We start from the raw sequence: 21,248 nt of genomic DNA, 5'->3' as shown, positions 1-21,248 counted from the left end.
AGTATCAAAAATTTTTCACCTTGAATTTGCACTTCAATTGCCAAATATCTTCCTTGTTCATCTTTAAATATAAACTTTGGGGAAAATTTTTCTTTTGCATAGATTACCACTCCTCTTTTCTTAACTTTATCCGATGAAATAAATTCTTGGCCTAATCTCTTATTGACGAGTAATTTCCTATGCAATCTTGTTATATGAGTTTCCTGTAAACAAATTATGTCCAACTGCTCTTTTTTCAATAAATGGAATATGTTTTTCCTCCTTCGCGGAAGATTGAGTCCATTACAATTCCAGCTTAGAAGTTGCAGGGCCATCCTGAAGCTATTTACCTCCTGTCGCTCCGAGTAGTTGTTCTTCTTCTGTCGGTGATTTCAGTCCAAACGTCAGGTTTAAGATGTCTGTTGCGTCTTTCGTTTCTGATGTTATTTCCTCTCCGACTGTTCCTTTCAGAAGGTCTTCCCTGTAGTGATTTAAAAATTGATCTCGATCTTCTACTGATCTTATCCTTATTTTCCTACCTTTGAATTTGAAAGATAGGCCTTGCGGGAATTCCCACCTGAAAGGTACTTCGTTCTTCTTCAGCAATCCGACCAATTCTTTATAGTATGTTCTTGCGTCTAGAATTTCCTTTGGGATATCTTTAAAAATCTCCACAAAAGACTTTTCAATCTCGAGTGTTCTTTGAAAATGCAGGCTCAATATTTTTTCTCTTTCCTCTCTTGATCTTAATGTTATTAGGCAATCCCTTGGCTTCTTCCTGCCTTGTGCTCTTCCCAGTCTAAAAGCAGTGACTATTTTAATTTCTTCCTTCTCTAACTCCTGTTGCCAAAAATCAGAAAATTCTTTAGAAAGGAAGTTCGCCAAGTTGTCTCCTTCACTTTCAGGCACCGCTCGTAGTCTTAAGTTTCTACTTCTCCTCTCCAATTCAAGCATAGACAGGGCCAATGTATGATCTTCTAGCTTTTTGCAAACTGGTACAATTTTTTCCTGTGTAGCCTCCGCCGAGACTTTAGCCTCATCAGCAGAGACTTTGGCTTCTTCTGCGATTTTACGTATATTAGCAGAGTCCTCTAATATTTTATTAATAGATTCTGTATTAGATGTCACCCTTTTCCCTAATTCATTCACACTTTGTGTATTCTGATCAAGTTTAATTGAGAGTTCTGTCAATTTTCTACTATTTTCCGCCCCCTGCTTTGTCAAAGATTCCAAAGACTCATTTATTTTAACCAAAGCTTGTGTTACAGGATCTGATGACATTGTTGTTCTTGTCTGACCAGTTGCAGCTGGTGCCACTGGGATGCCTGGGACTGAAATTCTTCGCTGTGAAGATTTTGTTTTGTATTGTCTCCCAGACCTGGTTGTTGTCTCTTCTGATGCACCACTCATGCCTAGCCAAGGTCACTCTCGCAGCTGTTAGTTGTTTTTCAAGGGAAATTTCCACTGCCTTAATAGTTACAGCCCAATTTGCAACAGTTATCAAAGTGTCCTCTAGGGGAACAAAGTTTCCAAAGCTACACAAAATGTCTTACAGTCCAAAATTCCCCTGAGGTTTCCCAATAGTCAATTGTAACAGTTCTTATATTTTCAGAATCCAACAAACCAGTAATTTAATATCTCTCCTGAGCTGAGTAGTTTGAAACAATGTAATAATCTAAGTGACAGCTCACTGACAGTTCTCTCTCTCCAGGTTCCTTTGCCCCGGCAGTCCGTTTCAGGGGTATTTGACACAGCGATAAAAAGTTTTAAAATCTTTTTCTGGCAGGTTCTAATTCCAAATTCCTCCCCCTTTTGCTCCTGCCTACCAAAAGGGGGAAAATTCACAGTTTATGTCTGGTTCTCTTCACTCTTTGCGATCTCTCAATGGTTGCAGCTTTTAATCCTTCTTTGCTTTATCCTTATGCAGTCCGGGAAAGGCTGACTTCCTTACTTTAACCAATCCCGTTTTCAGCCAAATTTCAAAAAGATAATTGTAGATCCCAATTAAGTCAGTCTTACTCACTGGTTTTACTTTGTAATCCAATTTTCAGGAAGGAATCGGCGCTCTCCGGCTATGGCGATGCGGCTTCGCTTTACAAGCTGGGTATCGGCTCTCAGCACCGCTTCTCCCCCCGCTGCCGTTCCGGAGCCTTTAAAAAGGCTCCCTTGCGATTTCGGGGGGGCGCGATGGTGCCCACCGAGCCTCCTTGTTCACAGGCTTCCGCGCCTGTAATTTTTGAGGGTCCCCGCTTCGCCGTAGCGACAGGACCCGAACTTGTAAAGCAGACCCCCTCCGGAGCTCGGAGGGAAATCCGCCATTAACCGATGGCGCCGACCGGAGGGCATGTAGGGTTCTAACTCCCAACTAGTTGTGATGATGTGCATACAGGAAAACAACCGAAGTTTTCTCTATATGCAAGACAACAAAACAAAAACTCATGCCCAAAATCATACATAGACAGACAGGTAAAATTACTTCCAGTTATGAAACAGCATAAAAATACCTATAAGCAGGGACCAAAAGACTTTATCAATTTGTCAACTCCATACTATGTGAACTGATTCCTATACCCACAAATGCTCACTAGCATAAACAGTATTATAAATTTCCTACAGTTAGGGCTTGTCTACATTGTCGCTTGTCTTTTGCCTGGAAAGCACAGGTCTGAGAGGTTTTCTGCTTTGTCACATGCTTTCAAGGCACAGGTCCAAGTGGTTTTCATTTGCCCCACTGCTTTCTTTGGGAAAACTTGCTGTTTGCTGCTGAATCAGAACAAATGTCAATCCACAGAAAAACCTTCTGTCCTTAAATCTTGACAGAAAAATTAATTCCTTAGTCATTTTGGTCACAGAGCAAATTGGCTTGATAAACACAAGCACCTATTCCTGGATTTTGAGACTCAAAAGCAGTTAATTGCTCCTGAGAGACAGTCTGATGGCAAATACTCAATTTTTTTAGTGTGCAAATCCTTTTGAGGCAAAGCTGTTGCCTTGAACTTCCAAAGGAGGCTCCAAGTCCCAACTCCTTACCTTTTTATTTCCTTTCATAGTCATCTGCTAATTGGTCACTCTCAGAGATTGCATTCAAGAGTGGCCATTCAACTTGTCTTTGCAGTCACAGCCAACTTCATTCCTTGTTTGTACTGCTTATGCTTTCATAACAGACATTGACTTGCACTCCCAATTCAGTTGAGCCCACAAAATATCTAAGTCTCACCAGTTCTCAGCACAATCAATTTTGTTCATGTCATGAGGAAAAGTTACAGCACTGGGGACTTTTCAGTTCAGAGAAAAGGCAAGGAAGAGGCAGCATGATAGAAGTATATATAATTATGCAACTGTGAGGTTACCAATGCCACCCTGAGCAATTTGGTATCATCAGCAAACTTTGCTACCTCACTGCTCACACTTCTTCAGATCATTCATGAGAAAGTAAGGAAGCAAATGTCCCAATACAGATTCTTGGGAAACCCCACTTCCTGCATCTCTCCATTGGGAAAACTGCCCATTTATTTCAACTCTCTGTTTCCCATTCCTTAATCAGCACTACTGAGTCCCAGGACTACTGAGCTTACTCAGGAGTCTTTGATGAAGTACTCTGTCAAAAACATTTTGAAAGTCTAAGTACACAAAGCCAACTGGATCAACTTCTATCTATATCTTTGTTGATGCTCTCAAATACACCTCTGTTGACCAAAAAGGCTGTCTGATCAATTTAAAAAAAGTTTCCAGCAGCTAGTGGCAAGCCATCAAAGAAAGGAGGTATAAATCTCTTTAGTATTTCTACTGTTGTCAGTGATAGTAATTCTGAGTAAGAGGCACTCAAGTTCACCAGTCTAGGGTGAACCAATGTCAGGAATGAGCCAGCTCCTAGTGGAACTTTACAGCCTTCTGCAGAACAGAGAGGTTTAGATTTGACGCAGGCTGAGCAAAGAACACAGCAGACAGTGGTGACTTCTCTGGACATTGGAATGCGGGTTGCCAAGGGAACAACTAAGAGTGGGCTAGAACACAGCCAAAACTCTCAGGAAGCTCAAACAGACCGAACAGACACAGGGACAGTCTGTCAGAACAGGAAGAAGTTGGAGCTAATCTAATAAGTCCAAAGAGTCTGTGAATGCTGCTAGATAGGAAGCAATACAAGAGACAATACAAGGGGCGATGGTTCAATATATTCTGTAAGAACCAGAAGGAGCTTCAGAAGGGTCATCTTGAGTGATAATGCCAGCAGCTGCGTTAGAGCCGTCTAGAGCTATCTGTTTGTTTTTGCAATAAATCCTCCTTTTTAATTACCTACGCTTACTGTGTTATCAAGCTGGGGACCTGGACTCCTGACAGCCAATCTTGCCTTATTTATTTCAACCTTATGATAACAGTTCAAAACCTTCAAAAATTGTTAATATGCTCTCTCACCTGGTCATCAAGAACAACTAAGTTAAAAATCGATACAGCTGTTCCAGGAGGAAAGGTGATATTTCCTCTTGCTGGGCTCAAGTCTTCTTCAGCAGGATTTGGACCACCTTCTACCTGTGAAGAAACATTGTGCCTGTTCTGTAAACATAGATGATGGCTCCAACCATTTGTAATAAGTTCTAAAAAGCAAGCAAGCCTCCTTGATAGAGTTGGATAATCTTTTGATATTCAAGATGAGAGAACATTCCCCATAGTACCAATAATAATTCGGAAGGCAATTATGTAAATAAGCCTTTCTCAACCTGTGGGTCCCCAGATGTTGGTGAACTACAACTCCCATCACCCCTAGCTAGCAAGGCCAGAGCTCAGGGATGATGGGAGTTGTAGTCCAACAACATATGGGGACCCACAGGTTGAGAACTGCTGATTTAAATAATGGTAACCCCCACCCACCAAACCATATAAGCTATGCCGGCTGCATTTTGCAATTAAATCTAAACAGAGGAATGTGTTTGTTTATATTGTTTGTTTGAACTTTAATAAATCTTATACTTCCCAAAGTATGCCTATTTTATAGGACCAGTCTTGTTCTCAGGACTGAGAAACTTGTAATACCTCCCATTTATCTCATGGGGAGAAAGGTGGCAATAAATCAGTCTCATTCAAAATTTTACATAACTGCCCTGTTCAAGCCAGGTTGTTGAACCTTTGGGGCACTAAGAAAAGCATGGAGAATACTGATCTTGAAGCAGCTGTTGACCAATGGGTAACAAGCTTCAGATATCAGAGTAAATAGACAGGCTTTGCAAGGGCAGGGAATACCCTGGCAGAAGTTAACATGCTGATCTTAAAAGGTCTGCAGTGCAATTGACCCCTTGTATTCCAAAGCATAGCTTGATGACTGTCAGAGCCTGGTCTCTCAAGCAAAGCTGCAGGGAATTCTACAGAGTGGTGTTCTTGCTTAGGGTTGTGCAATGTGACACCACAGATGGCTTTAAACTGCATCCTGTCTTCTCCATCAGGTATCCAAGGTGAGTGAATAGGTTTAGGTATTCAATGAGTTGATTCAGAGCTCTGAGCTTGCAGCTCCCAGATATAACAGGAATTCTTCACAGAGAAGAATTCCTCTCTCTCAGATTTTAGGTGTCATGCATTCCTGGCTTAAGGTCCTTATCACAAGCCACCACTAGGGAGATCATGGGGCCAGATCACACCTTAGCTCTCAATTATCTAATTACAAACTTACAAACAATTAGAAAAGTCATTTCAGAGATGCTATATTTGTTTACAATTCCAAGACTCACCAGTTTCACTTTTAAAAAATCTTTTAAGGGTAGTTATTTCAACATACTTACCACATAAATCACAGTCACAGTTCCATAGGTACCTTTTTCCCGAACTAGAGTGAGAGGTACAGATTCATTCCTACCTTTGGGCTCACTAAGTGTGATTAAGGCAGGCTAAAATGGGAGGGAGGGAGGGAGGGAGGGAGGGAGAAAGGGGACAGAGGAGAAACAGACAATCAGATACTGATAAAATATCCCAACTGCAGAATGTACAAAGGACTGTTACCATAGAAATGCAAACTCCCAGAAACAAGTTAATCCAATTTGTGAAGTGGTCAACTGATAGCATTTCATTTCCCAGCAACCAAAGGCATGGAAGACAACAGAGATAAATATTTTGTTTTGAACGAATATGGAAATGTGTATCCTCAATTTAAACATTTTGGCCACTACAAGCCAATTAAAAGGCTTTTGTGTTACATTATTTATATTGCTTTTTGAACTTATTAAAACAGATGTTCAGCTAATCTAGTCACATTAAAACAACAGCTGAAAGTTTTGCTAAAGAATTTTACTGAAAGCAGCAGCAAATTTGACATCCAGATTTCAAGAGATAAGGGCAAGCAGATTTCCAAAATCTTGTCTTTTAAAAATTATTATACAGATAATCAGCCAAACTCGCACTCTCAATTTTTAACTCAGTCTTTATTTCTCTTCACCTCCAAACAATGGGCACAACAGGTAAATTTGCCCTGTAAGGTCAGTTGTTGCTGCTGCTGCTGCTGTTGTTATTATCATACCTATAGACTAGCTGAGGATGTGTCAGTATGGCAGACTGTGTCTTCAAATTATCTGCCTCCCTTCTCTGTTGCCTCTGTATTCTGTTTGTCTTTGCTATCTTACTTGCCTTGATAAAATAACTTTTTTTAAAAAAAGAACAGCTCACCCACAATTATTTCACTGATTAGGATGCTCACCGAGAACATTTTAACAATAATCTTAGTGCTTTCTTCCAAGTAGTAGTACAACACGCTATTCTTCATTTGACTAAACCTTAATTGATAAATGGCCCCTGAAAGGACTGCACAACTTCTTTTGTCCTATTACCATTTCCTCTGAAGTCAATACTTGATCACTTTCTTCAGCTTATTCAGGAATGCATTAGGCTCCCTGATCTCCTACCCAAGTGTCAAACTCCATGGCTGCCACTGGCTCATCCATAATGTCACAGTCTATGAGGTCATAATGAGCCCAACAAGCCAGAGTCCACACACAGGCTGCTTTGACACAACTCTACAACCTGCTCAGTTAAGTAGCAAAAGTAACGTCTTCACACCAAGGACTTTTAAATGTGCTGATCACTTGAGCAGTCTCAAAGCCTTTCATTGGATGGATTTCTTGAACCGATTATGATGAGGCAGAATGGGGTTAAGGTAAAGGAACCACAAATGAAAGAAAGTAGTTTATCTAAAGGAACCTATGGCATTTATGCCTGTGGAGAGAGCTGAACTCTCACTCATTAACCGCTATGTCACAGGTGCCCAGGAAGATGTCCATTTTCCCACTGACGTCTATATTATTCATCTGATAAATATCCCCATTATTCAATTTCAAATAACAAAAGGTACAGAAGATGAAAACATACCATATCAAAAGAAATGATTCCAAAGGCATTGTCATTTGATAAAATAGTTACAGATACAGCTCTGGGCAACCCAAGCTTTACTCCTGGAGGTGGATTCTAGAACAAACAAGGCACACAATATGGAAAATTAAAACGGTGCACTGTAAACGGACCAGTCAATCTATACATGGTGGAAGGAGGTTTCAGTAAGGCCCTGTATTCAATAAAGTGTTTATTCTCAGGGTAAAGGAATTTCTCTTTAATGACACATTCCAAGGAAAGGTATTCAAGTCAACTGAATGCTCCAAAAGCACTAACTTTTCATGGGATACAAATTCTATAGACTCAGTCTGGTTAAACAACAAAGTGTTTGACACAAACTTCGGAGATCATTAATCATAGCTTGACAATATTAATGATACCATAGCAATAAGGAGCTACATGAGAAGCATCTGTTCCCCACCCTCACCCAAGAATCTGGAGTTTGGGGATCTTTTTATGTCCATTGGTGATGATCTTGAACCAGAATAAAGCAAAGGAACACTGACATTATGAAAAATCTTTGTATAACATGTTCACTGTACAGTATTCATAAATCACAGGGACTTGCTATTTGTAATGCACAGCGGACAGGGGAGAGAAGACAAATGAGAAAACAATGAGGATTGCTTCCATGTTTGAAATATAGCGGAAGCTGTCTCAGTGACCTGTCTTCATTGAAAATGCAAATCCAAACAACAACAGGGAAAAGGCGGGGGGGGGGGGGGAGACAAGAAGGAAGAAATATTCTAAAACTGACCAAGATGATCCTCTTAGCAACGTCATCTACCTCAAAGGAGAGGAGCACACAGAAAGGTAGATTTTGCAATGGCTGCATTATTGTAGAACATTATTATGGAAGACTAACAAATTTATTATAGTATAAAGCTCACTAAACTTTTAAAACAATGGATTAGACACACTAGCCAGGAAGTCAAACAATAACAAGGGAACAAAATCAGCTCCCACCACCACTGCCTCAGGGTGATACAGTTGTCTCCTATAACAGCAGCCTGGCACAGTGAAATGCTTCTGGGCAAGGACAGGCACCCTGTGCAAGGCAAAAATTTGGTGCGCTTCCGCCTCTTGCCTTCCATTCTGCTCAATTCACTATGTCATAGCTGCAATGCCCTGCAGCGCCCCCTAGGCTCGGCACCCAGTGCGGCAGAACTGGTCTCACTGCCCTAAACTCGCCTCTGGCAATGAGTTAAATGGTAGGAAAAAATTCACCTGCTTAATGGTTTCTTACAGTTAGCCTTTCTCCCAAATTCTTATTTTGCAGCATATTACTTTGTCAGCTTTCTTCAGTAACCTTGCCTGTGGGTTTCTTGTCTATCCATTTCATACTTCCCAAGACCTCTTCCCACTTAGGCCCTCAGCCTGCCCCACACAGCTCCTCCTACCTGCTCCCCCAGGATCTGCCTGAAGTTTTAAACCCACCCAGGAAAACAACTTTTTATTTGCTTCTCAACAAGTACATTCCACTACTTAAAAATTCCCGAAGCCATTTGTGAACAGTCCGTGACATCACACCATCTCAGCCAGTTTGAGATTTCACCACCATAAGCACAATATAACTCAATGAATTTAGCAGACTCAGCATACAGTATTTTAATTGCAACTATAAACTATAGCAGAAGGCCCTGTCTTGCTCTCAGAGTTTATACTTCATGTTTTAATTTAGAAGGACATTTCTGCGATTTTAAGCTGCTATACAATATGTGCTTCTATACTGAAATTATTTGCTTAGAAGAGCCCGGGAACATCTCCTAGAGAACATGGCTGGAAATATTGTGAATGTTCAGAGGCTCACCCATAAAATGCCAATCATCAATAATAAATGAAAGACATTATTACAAGTTCAAACACAAAAATATCAAATAACCATTTCACTTAATAAAATAATGAACGACTCTTTTAAAAGGAGGACCAGAATACAAGGGAAGGAGAACTGTGTCTAGTCAGTAGTGGCTGATAAGTTTACAGATGGCAAGTATCTGAAAACGAACTTTTAAACAGCTCTACTTGCTGATACATTTCATGAAAATCACAACAATATTCAAAAATAATTCCAGGAGTCATTATGTATATGTTTTAGATTATTTATTTACATTTTAATGGATCCTGCCCCTTCACTAAAGCCTATATTTTCAGATGTGAAGCTTGTTGCCTTGTTCCCCAACTCTCCATATGGATGTATTTCCTTCTTCCTTTCACTTCAAAACCTAACCAAAGTTTTAAAACACTGAAGCATACCTAAAATGTTGAAGAACCTTCAATCAGTCTTTGTTATCCAGGAGCCCTTAAACTGTTTTGGACTACAACTCCCATCAGGAACTGTCTGGCACTAAGAGTTGTAGTTCAAAACACCTGGAGGGCCTCAGGATGGTGATGGCTGGCCTAGACCAACAACATGGATAGGAGCAGCTCTTCTTCCACTAAGACCACACATGTACCTCAGCTTAGTCAGAAAAATGAGTGCCTACCTGTAATGTCAAATAAAATATGAATGTCTCATCAGCCTCCGGAAGGTCATCGTCACACACAGAAATGTACACAGTTCGGTTTGTTTCTGCCTCAGATATGTATGCTGCTGCGTAGGTGTCAAAAAAGTCTCCTGTATTTTCACCATGAATCTGAAATTTGCACACAACAGAAACAATGAAATACTTCTGCTCCAATGCATATCCTGTGCCATTATTAAAACACGCAACTTTATTGCTGCAATAGTACATTTCCCATATAAGATTGCAAGAAGTGCCTGCTGGATCAAGCCAATGGCCCATCTAGTCTGAAGCCAACCAGATGCCTATGGGAAGCCTGCCAACAGAACCTGACTGCAGCAGAAGTCTCCCCACCTGCAGTTCTCAGCAATTAGCATTCAGAGGTATACTGCCTCCAGCTGTGGGGTAGAACATACGGTGTTTGTGCTGCTCCTCAATCTAGTAAAGAACTAATTTTCTCCCCGGTTTTCCAAGAACAAATGGATATGCCCACTCCATCCCAAAACACTCATCTGGTTTGCTTGTTTGTTTGTTTTCATTGTAGCTAATGCTCAGTGTATAACTTTGATATAACAAAAAAGCAGATTACCAACATTTCTTACCGCTACAATTGCTGTAACATTCACTGGTTCCCCTGTTCGTTCAATAACTAGACGTATAACTGTGGTAGATGTTTCATTAACAATAAATTCTGTTTGTCCGGTGAACTTTACTTCTGTTTCTCCAGAGATGAAACTGGTGGAAAGTGCTAAAAGGAATGTAACTAGTGAACAGGCAGAGGGCATCCCTGAAAAGAAAGGACAGAAACACAAATGTAGATATGATAAGTGTTTTTACATCATGCTTCAACAAGGGAAAACTAACAGGCTACTGAAGTCGTATTTGTGCTTCCGTTCTGGCCAGTTTCCCCGGACATCTCTGAACTTGACAGCAACTACTGAGATTTCCTGACTAAAACATATCCTAAGGTGTGCTGGACATTTGAGCACTTCTGGTACAGTTCTTTTAAAAACAGAGCATTACAAAGGAGCTTTGCAAAAGCTTGCAGTTCTGACTGAGAAACGTCAGGGTTCTACCCAACACCAAAAAAGGCAAAAGAAAAGCCAATGTCAATTTATGGGCTTAGTTCCTTGAAAACAGCTTGCCCTCTGTGGGTGTCCACTCACAGCCACAAAGGCTGTTTACACACTCCCATTACTGTGACCCTAACTGCTGTTTGGGGAAGCAGTGTATACACAGTAGTTAGCCACAATCCATATCTTTCTTGCTATTTATTATGAAATATTGTTGTTTGACACATTTCTCCTTAAGCCACCCTCAATTTGAACTGAGGAAAAGAACCACCTAGCTGCACTTAAGCTGGTAATGTGTACACAGCCAAAGTCTCTCTGGGATGACAATGAGAAGTCCGCACTCTTGACTTCATGTTCCACTAGCATACTAGAAATTCTGCAGAGTAAAATGCTACAAATCCACAACAGCAAGAATCTAAACCAATTGTTGCAGTTTTTTTACATACACACAGGTTACAATTAAGCCACTAACAGCACAGTCCTATGTATATCTACACAAAAAGAAGTCCTACTGAGTGAGCATAGTATGCAGCCTAAGCCTGGAATCCAATGCACACATAGCAAGGAGCTAAGGTGTGTCGAAATGCTCCAAATAAGCAAGAAAATAAAATTTATCAGTGGTAGACCTAAGCCCTACTTGGGCACTGTCCTTCAAACAACTGCATGAGGGGGAGAGAAGGGCTACATCTACTGACCTGATCCCCACAACACACACACTATCACTTCCCCAACACCCATGCATTTAGAGGGCATATTCATAGCAGAGTCCCTTTTACCTTACCCTGTGTTAGATAGGTAGCCTTCCCTGGTGATGCCCCTAACATGTAAAAGGGACAGTAGGGGATGGGTGGATGGATATGCTGCCCATCTGGCTGGTTTGCCCCAGCCACTCAGGGCAACTCCCAGCAAAATATTAAAAACACAATAAAACATCAACCATTAAAAACATCCCTGAACAGGGCTGCCTTCAGGTGACTTCTAAAAATCATATAGTTGTTTATCAGTTTGACATGTGATGGGAGGGTGTTCCACAGGGTGGGTGCCACTACTGAGAAGGCCCTCTGCCTGGTTCCCTGTAACTTCACTTCTCACAGTGGGGAAATTGCTAGAAGGCCCTTGGAGCTGAACCTCAGTGTCCGGGCTGAGAGATGTAAGTGGAGACACTCCTTCATATTTCACCCAAAAAACTATAATGGAGAGTGCATGGTGATCCGGGGGGGGGGGCTCACAGTGGTGGTGTGGGAAGTAAATAAATATCTGGGAGTATACTTCTAATCTCTATTTGTGAAACACTGGTAAGCAACACAGTCTAAGATGCAATGCTAGACCAACTGGTCACATCAACCTAGTTGTTTCTATGACTCCTCAAGAGGGTGTGATGCTTTAGAATTGATGCTCATTAGTACTCAACAATTTTAGAATGCAGTATTTTGAGGAGATGAATCAGAATAACTTAGAAAGCAAATAACAGGATTAAAAGGGGGAGGGGAAATCAAAACAATCCTGATAGTTTTGCTGGAACTGAAATCCTCAGTACATCGTTTTAATGGGTATTAATAAATGTAGCTTATTTCTAACTTGCCAAGTGATTTCCATATTGGTTCTGCTCCCAGAGCACAAATGTTTTACCAAGTGTACAACTTCAACATGAACATCTTTGCGTACCTTTTGTAAACTCTGAACCAACCTCTCGCTTTACAAATACAGGCGTGATCCATTATGAACTAAGGGTGCCGTTGACCTTTTAACTATGGCAGTTACCTTGGTATAGACTAAGCAAGCATCTTCCCACGGTGTGTGCCTCAAGTAAATAATCCCGAAAATATGATCCTTACGGAGCAAGGTAACAGCGTTTAGAGTTACTTGAATTCTATTACCTCTGCTAAGGGGCATTCTGAAACTATAAAGTTACTCCTGTGGAACAAGAGAAGTCTCATAATCATATCATCAATTATTCACCTAGCAAGAATTCTTCCTTATTACATCTATTTGTACAATAAATTGCTTTTACAAAAAAGTATATTAAAACAACCTTTCAAACAATTGCCTCACAAAATCATTTCAGCCAGGGATGTTTTTAAAAATAACATTTCGACAAACAGAAAAATGTCTTGCAAGTGTCACCCAATATCATAAAATAGTTAAGCATATAAATTAGTTCATATACACAATTCTGTTCTTTGAAATGAAAATAATAACTCTCTCCATTTTTACATGCACTGTTTCTCTTCAAATGAACTGAGAACAGATATTAAAATAAAAATTATCTTGCAACAACTTTTCTCATGGAGGATGTAAAACAATGCTTCTAATTTTGCAGCTGAGTCCCTCAGTGGGACTTATTTCAGTCTGAGCATGAAATACATTTCTTAGAATTTTTTATGTCTCCTTTGGCAGAAAACAGGAATAGTGTTTTATTATTACCGTCTCCCTGCACCCAGCATGTCACATATTCCAAAGAGAAACTCTCTGAATTTTTTATTTTTTTTTAAGGTTCTGAGAGTAACACTGGTTCAGATTAAGCTTTGATTTGGTCATTAATGGCATATTAAATACACAGAATTTCAATTTGATTTTAATAGTAGCTGTCCCCTGGAACAGAATGTTCAATGCTGTCACTGTTATTAACAATTAGGTTGCACTATTCAATCCAAAGAATAGATTTAGTTGATTTCCCAAACAATTCACAATTTGTGTATGTCATTTATGAAAGAGAACGTATCGACTCATTCAGCGTTCACTAAAGGACAAACTACGAAAGTGTTGCTTGAGGAAGAAGAAGGATAGATTCATAAGATTTAGAACTCTCTGTTGCACCCAGTAATATCATGATTAACTCACCCCAGCAGAAAATTACTATGATGAATGATGAAAATTGTTTCTGCAATTATGGACTGGAACTAGTGCAATGCTCTTCAGAAATAATGTACATTGTGCAAGTCCCATGTCTATCACTCAACATTCCATCATGCTCTAGAGCAGGACTGGAGAAAGAGTGGCTCTCCAGTTGTTACTGGCCTACAACTCCCAACATCCCAGCTAACTGGCTATGCTAGCAGGGGTTGATCAGAATTGGGTCAAACACCATCTGAAGGACTAAAGGCACCCACCTCTGCTCTAAGGTTTGACACTGCCCTGACTCTGACGGCACCTTTTTACTTTTGCTTATATAAGTGAATGGTTATGATGCAAAGTAGGGTCTCGCACAGTGGAAATAAAAACCAACCTATTGCACACAGAGACCCAACAGGGTAGAACTATGCTCCTCATTCCCCTTTTGAAGAGAATGCATCTCTACAGCTGTGGAGGTTTTTTGTTTTTTCAAAGTTTCTCTCTCCCACTATATATATATAGAGAGAGAGAGAGAGAGAGAGAGAGAGAGAGAGAACCAATTTTTGGAATGGACAAAGGAAGAAGGAGATTCCCCCCACCCCAATTCTTATCCCCTTAGGATAATCAACCACCTTAGAATGAAGAGCCTGTGGCCCTCCAGATTTGAAACTGCGAAAGAAGTGGGGGGAGGGCAGAGGCAGCGGCAGCGGCTGCAGCGAAGTGTAAAGGGAAATACTTCATTTGAAGACTGGATTGAAGTAATAGTAGTAGTAGTAATAATAATAGTAGTAGTAGTAATGTGATTTATTACCTGCCTTTCATTCCCAAGTCCCAGGACGGATCATAACAATTTGAAAGACAGTACATTAAAACAGTTTTTTAAAAATACGAGCACATGAGGTCAAAAAGCCTGCAAAAGAAGAGGGATTTGCAGCCATTGCTGGTCAGAAGTGTACAGTGGTACCTCAGGTTAAGTACTTAATTCGTTCCGGAGGTCCGTTCTTAACCTGAAACTGTTCTTAACCTGAAGCACTACTTTAGCTAATGGGGCCTCCTGCTGCTGCCGCGCAGCCAGAGCACGATTTCCGTTCTCATCCTGAAGCAAAGTTCTTAACCCGAGGCAATATTTCTGGGTTAGCAGAGTCTGTAACCTGAAGCGTATGTAACCTGAAGCGTATGTAACCCGAGGTACCACTGTATAGGAAAATGCTTCCTTTCCCCTATGCAGGTGATTGACAGGGGGTGCACCACCCACCTGTCAAAGTAGTTCACTGGAGTTGGGAGATGTCAGGATCCAGGCCACCAGCCAGATCCAGTCCCCTTCCGTGATTTAAGTAACTGTACTGATCCCCTAGCCACCCTAGGAACCTTTGGGTTGATGGGCTGAACATATATAACATAAGTAAACAAAATACCCATCCACATGGCTGACAGGAGCAATTGCAAGATCAGCACAGGCTGTAGACTCTCTCATTCACCTGCAGGATTGTCCATGGAAAACCATATGTCTTTTTCCTAGATCACCTTCAGCTTTTTCACTTGAACAAAACAAAAATGAACAATACTGAACTAGGTGCAAAGGATGACTCCTTTCATTATAACTGCAAGGGAAATGAAGCAAAAAAACAAAATCCATTTCCCCCTCCCCCCAAATGCAGGTTTCAAATGCTCAGGTCAAAATTATGAAAGTTTTGTAACTTAACACCTCACTGTACATTATTATGGACATTATCTTGGTAGGCATTTGTCATAGTCAGCTGACTTTGATGAAAGATGACTTCACACATTACAAACTGCAAACACAGAAGCCTTCACAGTTCCCACCGTTAACCACTACATATGTGGTTATAGGGCAGAAGCCTTCTCACCTTCAGTTGAAAACATTATATCAGGAGTCTCAAATAACAGCTGGATGGAGATATATAAAAGCTGATATGAGCTGTTTGAAATCATGTACTCTTGTTAACATTAGATGACAACTGACTGTGTCTGTGGTGCAGCTTTTTTATGAAGGTGGAGGTAACTGTGTTTTTGAATGAGAAAAATAACACACCATTCACATTAGCCATCCATCACTGTCCAATTAGTAGTTGATAAAATGTGCCTGAAATAAAAACTTGTTTTATGGATTACAGCAGAATTGAAAGTCCAGGAATGGAAAAAGTTTTTGATGGCTACTTCTGTTCTGTCACAGTTTCAACAGATTTGCTTATAACAGAATACAATAATTCTGCCTCATTCAGAGGCATGTGCCATTCTAGCTTCTATAAAGAAAGTTTAACAACAGGCAGCATTGTACTGTAAATGTACATACTCAGCATATTTATACCCTGCTTTTTGGCCATTCCAGCTCCTCTGAGGCTGTACCTGCAGAGACTGCTGTGACATCCCTTGTGAAATAAATCAGGCAGATCACTCTGGCTCTCCTCTGCTGCTAAAATGGGAGGTGGGGATACCCTTGGGATTACTACACTTTCCAGCAGTTGTAAGACTTCACCTTAGGATGGGTAAAAGGAGACTGCAGTACCACTCCACTCTGCCCAACCCCCCCTCCCCTTTGTGCAGTGATCCTGCACCACATAGGAATTTATGCACCAGAAGAATACAGCGCAGGATTAACTTTCAAAAGAATTAATATTACTTGGCATGGAGGCTCCTTGCAAAGGAACAAACACATAAAAACCACCCTGTATATTCATGTGCTTACCAGACATCACACTACATTACTCAGCCTAGTCTGGCAGCATACAATTATATTTTAAATACCATACAATTGTATTTGAGAGTTCTAGGGTTACTCAACATTACAGTAGCATTTTTATTTATTGTTTCAATCATACTTTCATTGCACAAAAAATATTCCTTCCCGATTTTCATAGAATGCACTCACAGAAATCTATTCTACGTTTCCATCCTTTTGATGAAAGTAGATTTTCACCTCTTCTCTTATCTCATGTACAAAGGACATTTCCACATTTGTCCAGTTCTGATTTGAAGTCTCAAGAGCACAGCATCCTGACCAGACACTAACTAAAGGAAATACAGCCTTGAAAAAATGTGACTGGAAGACATCCCCATTATTATCTTGCCCTGAGTACTGATTTTTTTTAAAGCTTTATTGAGCCACCATTTAATAACCACTATTTAATCATTATAATCATTCACTTATTAGTTAAGTATTTTGCTTTCCCAGCCCCATGGCACCCCTAGAGTTCAAGACAAGGAACCCTCTTTGTTGATTAGAGTTATTTAAGACCGGCAACAATAACCATGCTGGAAAGAAAAGTACTTTGAGAGGATTACACAAGGGTTAGTTCTCAACAGCACCAAGCTGAGGAAAGCAAATTACAAACCCCCAAGTACTTCATTGCATGTAAGCAAATTGGCTGGTTGAAATGCTAATTGCCTTTCAGGACCGCTAAGGGCAGACAGTGTGGCTCTGGCTTCATGGGAATTACATGCATTTTTCTCCCCCCACTTCTCTGCACCATTGTCTTGCTGAGAAGGATTCAAAATCTATTCAGAAAGGTAGTCCCTTCCCTCAACTTTCAAACATGTGAGAAAGCTCTGACCGATACTTCAGATTGCTTTGGTCTGCCAAATCTATAGCAGATGGCTGAATTAGAGCCATGTTAAATCCCCACTAAAGCAGTGCAAGATCAGCCTAGGAGCAGCAACTGGGGGGAAAGGAGGCCAGCTTCTTGAAGCCAATGAGCGGCAGGGTCACAAACAGATTTTAACGTAATTGAATGTGATGGAGCATATTCTCCTCACTCCCCAATATCTAGCATACTTCAGCTCAGGGACGTTTGTTATTCCCTTTGCCATATTCAAAACCTGCAGCAATCAAAGAGGTTGTGTGTATACAGCACATCACCCTATTCTGCATTATCACAGGAATGCAGCAGCACCATTTACTTTGCAAATAAATTTATTTCACATATGAACTTGCTGATGTACTGAAACCATCTTTATAAGTTTCAGTGCACTTTGCAAGTGCTTGACCAAATGTGCTATCATTACTCCATTTATGCAGCAGCCATAGGATTTTTAGCACTTTTTAATATAAAATGAGCTCTCAGTCATTCAAGCCTTCTTAACCTGAATTTCACTTTTCCTGAAGAAGCACAACAAAGATTTTCACACTGCTGAATTTCTCATGCAAGGACATCCAGGAATTGGATTATTTATGTAAGTGTAGCTTTATTTACAAAGAGTGTCTTCATTTGGATTATGGTAGCAGAATGATCTCTGCAGTTTCCTGATTTGACAGTCCCTCCTCTTTATAGAAGTGGTGTTTAGCTTTAGAATAAAAAGCTGTTTGTCTCTATATCCCTCAAAATCTACTTTCGACAGAAGAGTTGAAACAAAGAAATAAATTCTTATCTGGTATATAACTTGAATTGGACAGTCAGGGTGTTCAAATGTAAACAGAGGTAATGTTCTCAGTGTAACTATTTATGATACACTACATGCCCTATCTTAGTTTGAGCCTTACCTAAAAAATAGAATAAAACTAAATTGGTTCAGAAGTGGTAGGAGTGCTACTGAAATAGGTAAGAAGTGCTCACTTACGTAAACCTACACATGTGTCCAGTGATTTGGACTCTGCACAAATCAGTATTTGGACTCAGCACAGTACAAGGCTTAACAAGTTCATTATTTCTTCTTCTTGAACAATTGTATAACTTGACTCAAACAGGAATCTGAACAGTGGAAGCAATACTAATTATGGAAATTTTTGTAATTATTTCTCAAAATTTTATAACCAGTAATTTAAGAGACGAATAATTCCACAAATCCCATTTGTGTACATCTTGACAAGGCAAGAGACATTTAACTCTACTCACCCAAGTAGCCACTTTCAACTAAGTAATGGGATACAAGTAATGTAACTGAAGTGTATCTGATAAGCTCTCTAAACAATATCACATGTTCACATTTCTTCATAAATTGGTGGGCTTTATGACATTAAATGACATTGGCTCCCAACATCTCCAGTTGAGTAACATTAGCTCTGCAAGACTGAAGGAATTTTTTTCTATATACATTTGCTGGCCACTATTCAGCCTGACTTAAATTCTCTTTGAGCCTCATTTCTTTTACTGATGAAGTTAGAATGTGCTTGCTTTTTTTGCTTTTTAAAAAACAGGTCAAAAGCGCTTATAATCTTGTCCACATTTGTTCCATACCTGAAAGTGCACAAAGACTTAACCAAAGCTTACATTTTATTAGGCTCAATCTAACCCATGCACAACTTCCAAAGGTTGTCATCTGCCTTCAGTTGTACTTGCAATTTCTGACCAAAGTTGTAGCACTCAAAACCAGAAATTTTGCTAACACTAATAAAAACCCTTACTCCCTTTTTAAGTCAATGGCAACTTTAACACCATGATTTGTGTCAGTTATCATATCGTTCAAACCTATTATAGTATGGAAAGTGAAACATGATAAGCCCAAGTCATTGCGGATAACACATTTATTTCACAACTTAAGGTACAAATTTGTGAAAGAATTACTGACTGAATCATAGACATCTGACAACAACTTTAAACAATATTTTGTTCATAGTACCTGGTGGTCTGGTACACAATGGGACTTCTTAGCAAGAAGGCATAGGATTACAAGACATTTACTGGAGAGTAAGTCTCACTGACCTAAGTGGAACTTACTTCAGAGTAAAAATACACAGTACTGAACTACATGCTCCATTAATTTCATTAATTTCATTCAAGGGGGTTAAGCACATGCTTATTTTCCACTGAAACCAACAGCACAGTCCTGTACATGCTCACTCAGAAGTAAGCCCCAATGAGCTCATTGACTTACTCTCGGGTAAGTGTATATAGGATTGTAACCTTACAGTCACTTAACATCATGTTCTTGATCTCTGTGTAAATGATTTATTTCTCAGCATTTCCAGGTTAATACCTTGTTTCTGAGTTGTTGCATTCTAGATAAGAATGGAAACTGCATGTGAAAAAGAGGAAGAATTTCATCTGTAGATGCTCTTTGTTCTATATTTTATTATTCACCCGCTTGTTGCATATTCCTGCCAGTTGCTAGATGATCCTCAGGGTCCCTTCCACCTCTAGAATTCTATGATCTCTATGTATAAAGCACATGTTCCCCCACAAATCCTTATCATTGCATGTAGGGGGTGTATTTACATGGCAGGAGGGACCTAAAGCAACAGGAGGGCTGAAGTTCCACATCTGAGTAATGTATAATTAAACATTATGGATTGTAGCCAAAGAAGCCGAGCTAACTAAAACGAATGGACTTCAGCTAGCCTTGACTAACCTAAGCCCATTGATTTCAGAGGGTCTACTCTGTGTAGGAATGCGTCGGATGCCACTCACGAAAGAAGCCTGCCCAATCCCCATGCATAGCAATGGCACTTTTTAAAGCCGAGCAAACCATTCTTAGAAATAAGGGAGGGGGGGGAGTTTTGCATTGACTTTAAGCTATTGTTTTACAGCTAGCAATGCAAAACCATCGCTTCGAATGGTTGTTTCCCCTCCAAAAAAGGACTATTTTACAAGGCAGAGACATGGAAAAGCGTTAAAAAAGAGAGAGAGATGAGAATTGAGGGCGGGAGGAGGAGAGTGAGGCAGCGCCTCTGCTTTGCTCCCAAGGAAAACGCGCCTCCCATTGAAAGCAATGGCGAAACGGGGACTGGGGCGCTGCGGGTTTCCTGGCGGCGCCCTGAGCCCCGGACCATCCCCTGCAAATAAACCCGAGAAAGCCCGCTTACTCCCAAGTAAGAGGCTCCCCGGCGGCAGGCTTCGGGCGGCGAAGCGAGGCGGGACCCTTTCCCGGGTGCGGCGCGAGGGGAAAGATGAGCGGGAAAACGCTGAGGGAAAACGCTGAGGAGAAGAGCTCGCCGGCAGCAACAGGTGCTGCGAGCGCCGCGAAAGGAGGGCAACTTTCCCACGGCCGGCCGGGAGCCCCGGCGAGGCACCTACCTACCTAGACCCGGGGATGTGGACATGGGCGTCCCGTGGACTCGCTCGCTCGCTCGCTCGCCAGCCGCCCGCTCGCTCCCTGTCACTCACGCCGGCATGCCGCCGCGTCCCGTCATGGCCAGCCCTCCGACGGCGCCCGGGCGCGTTGCAGCCTGGACGCTCCCCTCCTTCTCCTCCTGATGCTGCTGCTGCTCCTCCACCTCCTCGTTGTCGTCCTCTCAGCTCTCGCGGCGGCTGGGAGGAGACAAGGGGGCCACCCACCCCGCGGCCCCTTCCTGAGGGGACTGGCCGCAGGCGAGGCGGGAAGAAGAGTCGCCCTCCCTCGCGCCGGCGGCGTCGAGGCTTCTTGGTTGGGACTGAGCTGAGCCTGGGGCTTTTCAAAGGGATTCAGCAGCAGCCCTGGAAGAGGGAGCCATCTAGGAAAGAAGAGGGCGCTTGAGCATGTGCAGAGTGTTCCCTCAGGTCTTGCCAAGTGACAGTATTATTATTATTACTGCAAAATAAAAGTATCACCAATATAGGAGTCAACA

The 21,248-nt window shown here is 41.2% G+C and overlaps 1 protein-coding gene across 4 annotated transcripts in view; it reads right to left on the bottom strand.

The window, feature by feature from the left end:
• The window catches only part of ADGRV1 (adhesion G protein-coupled receptor V1), a 236,191-nt gene extending 215,351 nt beyond the window's left edge, over positions 1 to 20,840 (bottom strand). The window contains exons 1-6 of one of the 4 annotated variants that reach the window (XM_080972136.1): positions 20,723 to 20,840; positions 10,448 to 10,632; positions 9,828 to 9,977; positions 7,324 to 7,419; positions 5,748 to 5,852; positions 4,393 to 4,506 (exon numbers count right to left, since the gene is read on the bottom strand). In XM_080972136.1, coding sequence (XP_080828262.1) covers positions 4,393 to 4,506; positions 5,748 to 5,852; positions 7,324 to 7,419; positions 9,828 to 9,977; positions 10,448 to 10,632; positions 20,723 to 20,744 — 672 coding nt within the window. In that variant the 5' untranslated portion in view covers positions 20,745 to 20,840. Of the gene's footprint in view, positions 1 to 4,392; positions 4,507 to 5,747; positions 5,853 to 6,785; positions 6,858 to 7,323; positions 7,420 to 9,827; positions 9,978 to 10,447; positions 10,633 to 20,722 lie in introns of those variants that run through there. The other 3 variants (XM_080972135.1, XM_080972133.1, XM_080972134.1) reach the window with 3 other exon arrangements.
• Between the last annotated feature and the right edge of the window lie 408 nt (positions 20,841 to 21,248).

The sequence above is a fragment of the Podarcis pityusensis genome (assembly GCF_964106645.2).
Source record: "Podarcis pityusensis genome assembly, chromosome: 11".
Taxonomy (NCBI): domain Eukaryota; kingdom Metazoa; phylum Chordata; class Lepidosauria; order Squamata; family Lacertidae; genus Podarcis; species Podarcis pityusensis.
The sequence above is the reverse complement of the archived record's forward strand: the minus strand, read 5'-3'. Positions and strand labels throughout refer to the sequence as shown.